This window comes from Pteronotus mesoamericanus, unplaced genomic scaffold, assembly GCF_021234165.1.
Source record: "Pteronotus mesoamericanus isolate MK-2021 breed Mesoamerican mustached bat unplaced genomic scaffold, CSHL_Meso_final contig_20, whole genome shotgun sequence".
Classification (NCBI taxonomy): domain Eukaryota; kingdom Metazoa; phylum Chordata; class Mammalia; order Chiroptera; family Mormoopidae; genus Pteronotus; species Pteronotus mesoamericanus.
Genome location: NW_026555085.1, coordinates 86246255 through 86255658, shown reverse-complemented (window position 1 = coordinate 86255658; position 9404 = coordinate 86246255). Strand labels below are relative to the sequence as shown.

Here is a 9404-nt window from a genome sequence, read left to right as displayed (position 1 = left end):
TCCCACATGGGTCCTGGGGCGGAGAGAGGCTGAAGATTCTCCCTCCATGACAACAGTGGGATACAGTAGTGGTCTTCAAACTACATTTTGCTCCACAAGCTAAAAGTCTTATGTATTGACATAAAGATTTTTTAAAACTATGTACCACTTCACACATTTTAAGCCTGATTCTAAAAGTACTTGTTATCATAAGGTCTAATCGTTGCAAAATATATAATTTCCAGTGTGCGTTAAATATGGATGCCTTTGTTACAAGGGTAACATCACTTTTTTAAAAGTAGCCGAAGGAATCTAAATATTCTAGCAATTTGATGTCACAAGTATCTGTTTTTAAAAGATCTGAACACGAAGTTTCTTATCGTAGTCAGAAATTTTAGTTCGTTCCTTGCTGCCTGAGCGCTGCCAGGCCGGCCAGGGAGACCCAGGGCAGAAGAGGGGCGCCCTCAGAGACTGCCCGAGGGCCCCCCTCTGCGCCCCACAGAGTGCTGGTTTACGCTCCTTCACGGAGCAGGCCGTTGCCCTGCCCTGGGCAAGCACAATAGGCACTTCCGCCTTCTGTGGGGCAGGTCAGGCCCCAGTGCCCTTCTCCATCCTGCCTGCTGACCCCAGCGCGGTGGATATCCGTGAAGTATGGTGTGCAAGTTCCCTTGATAAACCGTTAATGTAATAAGGGTTATCGGCCTCTTCCTGTGGCCTCTTGGCCCCCGGGAAATTTTCCCAGCACTAAATCCACTCCACTTCCTCCACATAAATGTATCCAAACATAATACCATTCTGTGCTTGAAAGTCTTTTATAGATAGCCATGTTATTGTATTTGTAACACAATGAGTATATATTTTCAATATACCAATTGAAAAAAATTTACTTTAGGGACCCATTATGCTCTAAATGTTAAAATTTTCCATCATTAAAATTACTAGTACACATCTGATCAAAACAACATCAATATGCTGACACTTCTGAAAGCTAATTATTAAACATATGAGAAATTTTATTTTTTGGAAATGCATCTCTTAATGAGGTGAATGAGGCTGCATTTTAAACATTTGTTCATCTAGTCATCCATGAATATTATTACTAATATCAGAATGATGTGGGATCTTTTTATTTTTATTTCTCATTTTTATAAATGTAAAGTTCAAGAAATTGTGTTAAGACAAATAAGTACAGAGGTAGGCCAAAGTAAGTTTATAGTCATGAGTACTAGAAGCAAAGTTAGTAATATTGTAATAATATTAACCTACATGTCTTTTTGCCAACCCTTGTATGTGGGGATGGAAAAGGTTTTGCTGAAACAAAGTCACTCAGTTCTTTGAACTCCTAAGTTTTATGTCAAAAATCATCTTGTGATTTGTCATAAAATTATTTTCATGTTCAATGAAATGACAACTTGATTAGGCTTGCCTTGAATTTTGCTGGAAGAAAAGAGTTGGAAACTACCTGGCTCGTAACTGAATTTTTATCCAGTTATTAGGTCTTTAGCCAAGAAAGCTTTTGCTCAGACCTATGAAATAACTATTAATTACATATTTTATTTTTTATTTAAAGTTACTTTCTAAAATAAGATATTTTTAATGGGGTTGAAAAAATCTTTATTTTTATATATCTTTGCATACTCAGAATTTTCAATAAAATTTTTATTTTTTATTTTTCAAAAAAAATTATTTTTATCTTACCATGTTTTAAATATATTTTTGTCAAAACTTTGGTGAGCTAAAAAAACAGATTTAGCTCACTGAATATGTGAAAATTCACCACCTATTCTAACTGGAAAAATCAATCATATCACAATTACTTTCTTCAGAAAAACTTTGACTTCAGTTCTCAATTCAAGTAAATATATTAATATGGATTTTAAGAAATACAGTGAAAACTTCATAAGTAAATATGAAGTATATCTTATAAAATACATTGCTAAAAGTAGTAAAGCCACGATTAAAATTTTGTAGAAGTAATAGAATTTTCTCATTGTTTAGAATAAATTATAAAACAAGAACTAATGTTGTTTCTCATGACAAATCTGTAATTAGGTGGTGGAATATGAAATTCTAGCTGAATAAAAAGCATGCCTTTCTCTTTAAATTGGGAGAGAGACTTCTAGAAAAGGAGATGTCAGAATGAAGAACCCTCATAAACATGCCAGCCAGTTCTTGGGCAGATCAATTTCACATAAGACTATGTATGGGAATTGAGAACTTAGAAATTGATTTCCTTACAACTACTAACGCTCATATGCCCCTCAGAAAGTCTTCTATGTTCAGGGGTCCCCCTAATTGGAAGACTACTGCTATTAAGAACGAAATAACCAGTTTGCTTTGATACCTAAAGGAATCAGGCATATAACCAGTAACAATTATTATTATGCTGGGAAAAGCCACCTGCCATTTATAAGCCGAGAACTCCCAAAATGATTATCAGTTAAGCTTCTTCATGCTTTTCAGATGCCAGCTGAATATTGCAGCTGGATGAGTCATGGTCACCATAAATGCAGCACATCCATAACAGAGCACATTGTCTTTCCACTCAGACTTGCTACTCATCCTACATTTCCTGTCTCAGAACATGAAGCCAACATCCACCAAATGACCTGTGGAGAATGCTTCTGTTGTCCATTTAATATCCGTCCTGCACCAGTAGAACTGCTGTTTCATTCAGAGACACAATATACCCAGCTCAGAAATTCTTGCTGCTAAGGGTAGCTGTACAAACTAGTTCTGGCTAATGCATATTACAATGACAAGGATGGGTCATTGAGGAGAGAGCTTTTTAAAAGGGCAGACTTGAGATCTGATTACGCTAAGTGAAATAAGTCATATGGAAAAGGAAGGAACTGCATGATTTCACTCCGAAAAAGCAACAAATGAACAAAAAAAAATTTTTTAAAGCCCTCATAGATACAAACAACAGAATAGTGGTTACCAGAGGGGAAGGAGGCTGGAGGAAGGATGAGGAAGGTAAAAGGGGTCAAATACAAGGTGGCAGAAAAAAACTAGGCTTCAGGTGGTGAGCGCACAATGGAGGATACAGACATTACAAAGTTGTACAACAGAAATTTATATGATGTTATTAACTATATTGCCCCAATGAATTTTTAAAATATTAAACAAATAAAAGGGGCAGACTCGGCTTTTTGTCCTTCATCGTTCTCCTCCATCCCACCTGGACCACAGCACAGGTGATGTTGGATTAGCACATGCTTCCTACTACAACAAGACAACAGGAAGCTGAAGGCCTGCACTAGAGAAGGCTGGGCAGAAAGCTATGAGGATTCTGAGACCCTGTGTATATCACAATCTGAACGGCAGTAGAAGGCATTGCCAGCTTTGCTAATAGCCAAAGGCAATCCTGACATCCTAAACAACCCAGAAATCTGAATCATTCTCCCAGACCCTTGTGCCTCACTCTCCCTATCCACCTGGTATCCGCACCCTGATTATTTTCTCTCCCTAACGTCTCCACCATCATTCGCATTTTCTCTGTCTCTACAACCACTGCCTTAATTTGACCCCTTCCATTTGTCCATTTCTCTCATGGCAATGTTTCTTTATTAGAGTCTCAGCTTGCCACCAAAGCTTTAAATTGCCTCTGTTGGCTGTAGAATGAAGTACCCGCTTCTTCAAAAGAAACAGTAGGTCCTAGAATATAATCTTACTCTTGCTTGCCTTGCTAAATTAATTTCAGACTATGCTTCTCCCTTGACTCCAGACAAACTGAGCTATGCTAGAGTTGCCTGTTGTTTTCAGACCTTTTCTCTCTCTCCTCTTTCCCCTAAAATAACCTTCGTCTTTTGCATCATCGTCATAGACACCTACTCTTCCTTCAACACTCACCTGATATCTCCCTCAAAGGCTTTCCTGAGTCCACCCCTCCTTTACTAAAACACATAGAGAAAAGGAAATAAGGGATTAATAAAGAACTGATTTTAAATGCTACAATCTCTACACGAGTGTAGAAAAATTGCTTTTAACTACATATGTAAAATATATGTAAAAATTTATATACATGAATTTTAACTAAAACTATACCCTAATTAATGCTGTTGAGCTGATGATTGTTTATGGGCTTCATAACTTTCATGAAGTTAATATTTACACAGAAGCTAGTGGTAAAATGGTATCAGCCCAGTAATTTCTGAAGATGACACCGCTATCGGACTGGTGTCATTATTTCATGTCTTATTAGCATCATTGTTTATTTTCAGTACATAATGATGCCTGGTGGTTACCTGTCTGATTAATTTGTTTTATGTATGGTCTAATCATAGCTTCATCAATATCTCAGCACTTAATAAACATCTTGGGAAAATTGAATGTTAACAATGTGAATTGTCCATTTAATCATCATAATACAAGCTCCATCATGGTTTATGTGTTGATTATGATAACAAAGAGATTTAAGTTTGACTATGTTAAAATAATCACTGAGTTCCAAACATCTGGCTAGTGATTAGTTGCTATTGTAAAAGCCTTTCCTGCAATGCTGGGAATCCTGGTATGATATGCACATAAAGACAGGAGGCTGGACTTGAAACACCTATTTCCTTAGCTTTGTTGGCAATTTATTTTTAATGATCATATAACATACTCACTTAAAACACACCTTCAAAAAGTGACAGGGGACAATGCGTCAGGAATGTGGTGTAAAATATAAAAAGTAAAGGTATCTCCCTTTACTCCTTAGCATGTGTGGTGGAAAAGTGAGGCTAGTGGATTTTCTTCAGAAAAGGCTCGCCCTTCCAGTGTTATACACAATGTCCCTTTACGTCATCTTCCTTCCAAAACAGCCACAGCTCATTGTGTCCTCTTTGCCACTTCTCATTCTCCCCACCAAGCAGAGTCTCCTGCTTTTAATCTGTATTGAGTGCGCTGACAGATACAGGATGTGTGACAGAGCCCCCAGCAAGGTGTCACAGAGTGTCTTTACAAAAGAGGTCACAACTTAGATATCTACAGGGACGCTCTGGTAACATAACAGTGAAGCCAGCCAGAGGGTGGTGAGCTGGGGAGTATAATCCAGGGACTTCCATTACTTTGCTCCTGCCTATATTTACTCTGTCACGATCTTGGCCTCATATAACCAGATCTCCTGTTTTGTTTTGTTTTCAAGAAAATCTATGAATCTGTTTTGGTTTGATTTCATTTGAGAGATCTCCTGAGTTTTTAATGTCAATAATGAATTTTAATTGTTTTTAAACATATGAATCTAAATGAAATACTTCTGTGGACAAGATCCACAGGTTCCTTTGTCATACATGTTTTCTGTTCAGTGAGCTTCTCTATATAACTTTGTGGTAGGAGCACCTGATTGGTCATTTCTGATATTTTCAGGGATGAAAATCAGAAAAAGGGGAATAGGCAACCTGTAAATTAACTGTGAAACTAATTAACTAAAGAAATTGTTAACATTACACTGTGGACGAAAAAGAGGCACTAATTGAAAGTACCCTCACACAGTGAGCTGACCATAAATTCCCAGCTGAGCAGACCATGGTGGTATTCACACCCCAGGCCTATAACTTCTTTCATAAAAGGTTTAAGCAAGCCCTATCCCCCGTTTTTGTGCATCTAGGTTACCACATCTTTGAAATGCCGGAAGTGCCTAATCCTCTCTTCCAGAGCCCTAGAAAATGCAACCCCCCTTGAGAGACCACACAATCTTGTCAATCACCCTATAATCCAATTCCTACCTTGCTTTCTTTCACCTTCATGAAATGTTCCCTCCTTAATTCCAGATGTGTAAAAGGAACTACAAAACTGTCATTCTTCAGAGCATGTGAGAGCTTGCTTCCCAGCAATGTTGGCAGTTTTGGCTAAAAAAAAAAACTCATAAAAATTTTCTACACATTTGGACATTTCTTACATGGACAAATGGAGATATCATCTATCTAGGTTTTTCTGGGAGCCTGGGAACATAATTTTTAAAAAAATTTTTCCAGGTTTACTATTTATTTATTTATTTATTCATTCATTTTTCTGAGGACTCGCATCTTATTATTTTTTTCACATTACCTTTTAGTCCCCTTACACAGCCCTCCCCCCTGTAGTCACCACACTGTTGTCCACGTCCACGAGTCCTTTTCCCCTTTTGCTCAGTCCCTTCATCCCCTAACCTCGCCCGCCACTAGCCGTCATGCTCTCCATCTATGAGTCTGTCGAGCCTGGGAGCATAGTAACCACCCCTTACAACATTATTTGAGGGAAAATTATGTTTCAAGTTTCAACAACAAAAAGGAATAAGCTTTGGGAACTCAACATTTTCCTCAGTTGAAGGATGCCATTCTGTCCAGTAAAGGGGAGTTTTCCGTGAAATACAATCTGCCAAGGTTTTGGAGAATTCCTGAAGATTTAGCAAGCTGTCTGATGTTTTTGATATAATATGGACATCTAATCTCCTTTATAACTAAGATATCTCAGCCCAGAGTAGTATCATTGCTTGTGGTCCATGCAACATTAAACCATAAGATTATATATCACTTGGAACAGAATATAAATACCTACCAGAGATTAATGTGCTCCAACCAACTATATAGGTAGGGCCATTTAAACAGAGTACATAACTGACTATTTTAACTTTAGACAGGATTTATAGATGCTGTGATGGTTAATTTTATATGTCATCCTGGCTAAGCTAAGGTGCCCACATTGGTTTAAATGTTCTAAAGACACTTTTTTATTTTTATTTTTTATTTTTTATTTTTTTAAAAAGACACGTTTATTCAGCGTCATGATCAGACTATTACATTTAGCAATCAACAGCATGGGTGCAAAAAAAAAGAAAAAAAAAGAATAAAGAAAAACTACATTAAAAAACCCTTTGTTGGAATGCTTTACACTTTCCACAGAACAGAAACTAAAATAACCTGTTATACAATTAGTCACAAATACAGTCCTCGAGTTTTTTGCCCATTCACATGAGTATTGTCTAAAACACGTCTTCTTTGTAGAGCTAGGCCCTGCCACCACTGTGCTTGGCTGAGTTCACAAATCTGTTGTAACCTGTAGCTTCCCTGTCACTTCTCTGGCTCTCCTCTCCTGCTGAGCTTTGTTTCCTGGCAGCAGTTAAAACCTTCTGCCACTGCCATAGCTACTGCTGCTGCTGGAACCGCCATAGCCCCCTTGATTTCGTGGTTTGGCAAAGTATTGGCCTCCCCCACCATAGGGGCCAGAGCTTCTGCCTCCAAAGTTTCCTCCTCTCATGGGTCCAAAATTTGACGATTGATTGTTGTAATTGCCAAAATCACTGTAGCTTCTTCCACCTCCAAAACTGCTTCCATCATTACCAAATCCATGATAGCCATCCCCACTGCCACCAGAACCACCACCACCATGGCTACCACCAAAGCCACCTCGACCGCTGAGAAACCAAAGTTGTCATTCCCACCAAAACCACCTCCACGACCACCTCCAAAGTTTCCAGAACCACTTCGACCTCTTTGGCTGGATGAAGCACTAGCCATCTCTTGCTTAGATAGGGCTTTCCTTACTTCACAGTTGTGGCCATTTACAGTATGGGATTTCTGAATGACAATCTTGTCTACAGAATCATGGTCATCAAAGGTTATAAAAGCGAAGCCTCTCTTTTTGCCACTGCCTTGATCAGTCATGATTTCAATCACTTCAATTTTCCCATACTGTTCAAAATAATCTCTTAGGTGATGTTCTTCAGTGTCTTCTTTAATTCCACCAACAAAAATCGTTTTCACAGTTAAGTGGGCACCCGGTCTTTGAGAATCTTCTCTTGACACAGCCCTCTTTGGTTCCACAACTCTTCCATCCACCGCGTGTGGCCTTGCATTCCTGGCTGCATCCACCTCCTCCACAGCGGCATATGTGACAAACCCAAAGCCTCTGGAGCGCTTGGTGTTTGGATCTCTCATCACCACACAGTCTGTGAGCGTTCCCCATTGCTCAACATGGCTCCTCGGGCTCTCTTCTGTTGTTTCAAAGCTCAAACCTCCGATAAAGAGCTTCCGTAGCTGTTCCGGCTCTTTAGGGGGCTCTGACTTAGACATGACGACCACAGGAGAGGAGATTTCACCGATGCTTACTCAGAGGCGTCCACCGGCCTAAAGACATTTTTTTTAGATGTGATAAACATTTATAATCAGTTGGTTTTAGACAGAGGAAATTATTCTCCATTATGTGGGTGGGCCTCATCCAATCAGGCGGAGGCCTTGAGAGCAAAGACTGTTAGTGCCCTGAGAAGAAGGAACTTGGTCTCGAGACTGTAACATATAAATCCTGTCTGAGTTTCCAGCCTGCCAGCCTGTCCACCTGCCCTGCGATTTCAGACTTACCAGCCCCCACAGTCACAAAAGCCAGTTTGTTAAAATAAATCTCTCAATGTAATCCTGTGCTGCTTAACAATGGAGATACGTCCTGAGAAATAAGTCATTAGGCAATTTCACAGTTGTTCCAACATCACAGAGTGCACTTACACAAACCTAGGTAGTATAGCCTGCTATGCGCCTAGTCTGTATTGTATAGCCTATTGCTCCCAGGCTACAAACCCATATGGCATGTTACTTGTAAAAAGATTAAATTAATTGCCAGAGAAAATGATACAATCAAGAAAAGTGATGAACATAAGATGCATGAGGCTGCTTTACCAGAAACTTTTTTTTACAAATAAAAAGTATACACGCTAAAATAATGATTAAAAGTATAGCATAGTAAATACATAAACCAGCAAGTCATTTATTTCATTATCAAGTATTATGGGCTGTACATAATTGTATGTGCTGCACTTTCATATGGCAGAGTGCAGTAGGTTTGTTTATGCCAACATCACCACAAACACTCAAGTGATACATAACAACATTATGTTGATAGAAGAAATATCCAAACCTGTAGAGAATTTTATAGTTTATTTTAGCCACATCGATGACAGTAGCTGGGAAGCAAAATGTCAGATGCTCTGGAGAATGACAGTTTTGCAGGTTTTTAAAATGCAATAGGAATTAAGAAGGGAATGTAAGGAAGATTACATGATGTGGGGAAAAAGCAAGGCAGGGATTGGATTACAGGACAGTTAAGGTTATGTGCTCTCTAGAAAGTAGTTCCGCTTCAAGGGGCCATTTCAAAGGTGTGTTAACCTAGGGGCACAAAAGGAAAAAGTGGACAGGGCTTGCTTATGGCAAAGATAAACCTTTTACTAGGAAAGTTATAGGCTTGAGGTTTGATTACTCACCGTGACCTGCCCAGTAGGAATTTGTGATCAGATCACTTTTTGAGTTTACTTTCCATTAGACTTATTTCAGCATCCCTTTATCATCCACAGATGTCACTAGGCAATAGGAATTTTTCAGCTCCATTATATTCTGATGGGAGCACCATCATATATGCAGTCCAATGTTGACTGAAACGTCATTATGTGGCACATGACCGCATATACGTGTGTATAC

The 9404-nt window shown here is 38.9% G+C and overlaps 1 protein-coding gene across 1 annotated transcript; it reads right to left on the bottom strand.

Moving 5' to 3' along the window:
• Nucleotides 1-6840: 6840 nt before the first annotated feature.
• On the bottom strand, nt 6841-8061 carry LOC129067231 (heterogeneous nuclear ribonucleoprotein A1-like). The gene is given in 2 exon segments (XM_054568958.1): nt 6841-7361; nt 7364-8061. Coding segments are annotated over 2 exon segments (951 nt in total). The 5' UTR covers nt 8013-8061; the 3' UTR covers nt 6841-7059.
• Between the last annotated feature and the right edge of the window lie 1343 nt (nt 8062-9404).